At 49.2% G+C, this 1,810-nt stretch overlaps 1 protein-coding gene across 1 annotated transcript in view; it reads right to left on the bottom strand.

The window, feature by feature from the left end:
• Positions 1 to 6: 6 nt before the first annotated feature.
• LOC130586780 (T-cell surface glycoprotein CD1b-1-like) overlaps positions 7 to 1,810 on the bottom strand; it is a gene marked incomplete at its 3' end in the record, with an annotated part of 10,458 nt that continues 8,654 nt past the window's right edge. Inside the window, 3 exon segments of the mRNA XM_057387687.1 lie at positions 7 to 257; positions 362 to 397; positions 400 to 618. Coding sequence (XP_057243670.1) covers positions 7 to 257; positions 362 to 397; positions 400 to 618 — 506 coding nt within the window.

Below are 1,810 nucleotides of genomic sequence, written 5' to 3'. Positions count from 1 at the left end.
CAGGCTGCAGTGGCGCACACGGCAGACATAGCTGTGCCCATCACGGGGGGCCATGGCCAGGATGCTGCGGAGTTGGTAGGTGAGGTCAGCATTGGGCAGGATGGTGCTGGAGTTGAGCACTGGGTCCAGAGGCACCTCATGGCCATCCTGCAGCCAGGCCACGCTGATGGGACGGGGGTAGAAGCCGGTGACGTGGCAAACGAGAAGCAGCTGGTCTAGGCTGGGGGTGTGGGTGAAGACCGTGGCCACAGGCCGCTCTGGGRAATGAGAGCAAAGGGATGGGAAAAGCCCTGGTGAGGCATGGCTTAGCCCCAGTGTGAGAGTCTTTGGGGTGGCTGTTGCAGGGTCAGGGTCATCTCACCTTGTCTCTTCAGAGCTGCCTTCCCATACTCAATGGACACAGGGAATATTGGTGCTGCAGGATTGCAGAGAAGCTGGTGAAGGTGTTGAACATTCTCACAGCTTGCATTGCCAGATCAGTCTCCTGCCATCTCTCCATATCTGTTGTCTGTGTCAAAGCTGAAAAGTTGTGGGCATTTTAGRCAAGATGTTAGAATCTGGCWTACAAACCATTGGGGTAAAAGTTGCAGCCAGTGGTGAAGTGGAACACAAAGGGGTCTGCAGTGTGAAGGGCATCATGACTGCAGCCTGAACTGGCAGGCTGGAACCCAACCCTTTGTGCACAGCCTTTTCCTCCTTTCCTCTTCATCCTGAATCATTCTTCCCAGGGAGAAGACATGTAAAGCAAGTAGAGTTGAAACTGGCCAGTGCTGTATTAGAGAACAAGAAAGACTTTTGGATGTAAGTTAATGACAACAGGACTAAGGAAAATATTGGACTGATACCACCTGACTAACAGAAGAAAAAGCAGAGATGTTCAACAAGGTTTTTTGCCTTGGTCTGTACTAATACTGAAGGAACTGGTGGTTGTAATGGCAGGACACCTCTTGGTCATCTGTCAAAGGTCTTGGAAGTCAAGTCTGACTGGAAGATAACCAACATTATTCCAATCCAAAGGGGATGGGGATGACCTAGGAACCTGGCTGTTAGTATAACCTTAGTACCTGGAAAAATTCTGGAGAAGATCGTAGTAGATGCTATTGAAAGGCATTCAAAGAACAATGCAATGATCAGGCCCAATCAACATGTGTTCATCAAGAGCAAGTCCTGTAACTAATTTAATAACCTTCTACGATATGGTCACCTGCCTAGTAGGTGAGACAAAGGCTGCAGATGTTGTTTTTCTGGATTTTAGTAAGATTTTTTKATACTATCCCTCACAGCATCCTCCAGGCAAACTGTGAACAGCAAGCCAAAGGGCAGGGCTCAAAGGGTTGTTCTGAGTGGGACTGCATCTGGCTGGGGGATAGTCACCAGCAGTGTTCCACAGAGCTTGATGCCAGAGCCAGCGCTGTTCAATATTTTTATCTGAAGATAGAAGCAGAATACATCATTAGCATGTTTGCTGATGAGCCCGAACTGGAAGGGGCAGTTCATTCTCTGGAGGGACAAGAAGCCTTGCAGAGGAATCTAGATAAATCAGAGAATTAGACAATCATCAACAGCAAGAAATTTAAGAAGAACAAATGACGGCAAATTCTGCACCTGGGACAGAGTAACATTGGACACAAACTGGAAGGGGAYTGGCTGGAGAGCAGCTCTGCAGACCAGGATGTGGGGATGCTGGAGAAAACTCAGCAGGAGGCAGCAGTGTGGCCTGACAGCCGAGAGGACAAATCCCSAGAGGATCATATACAGCATGAACAGCCCCAGAGCGAATGGTCCTGCTGTGCTCAACCTCACCTGGGGT

The sequence above is a fragment of the Malurus melanocephalus genome, unplaced genomic scaffold, assembly GCF_030028575.1.
Source record: "Malurus melanocephalus ecotype Western Australia unplaced genomic scaffold, MMel_1.1 scaffold_1298, whole genome shotgun sequence".
Lineage (NCBI taxonomy): Eukaryota > Metazoa > Chordata > Aves > Passeriformes > Maluridae > Malurus > Malurus melanocephalus.
The sequence above is the reverse complement of the archived record's forward strand: the minus strand, read 5'-3'. Positions and strand labels throughout refer to the sequence as shown.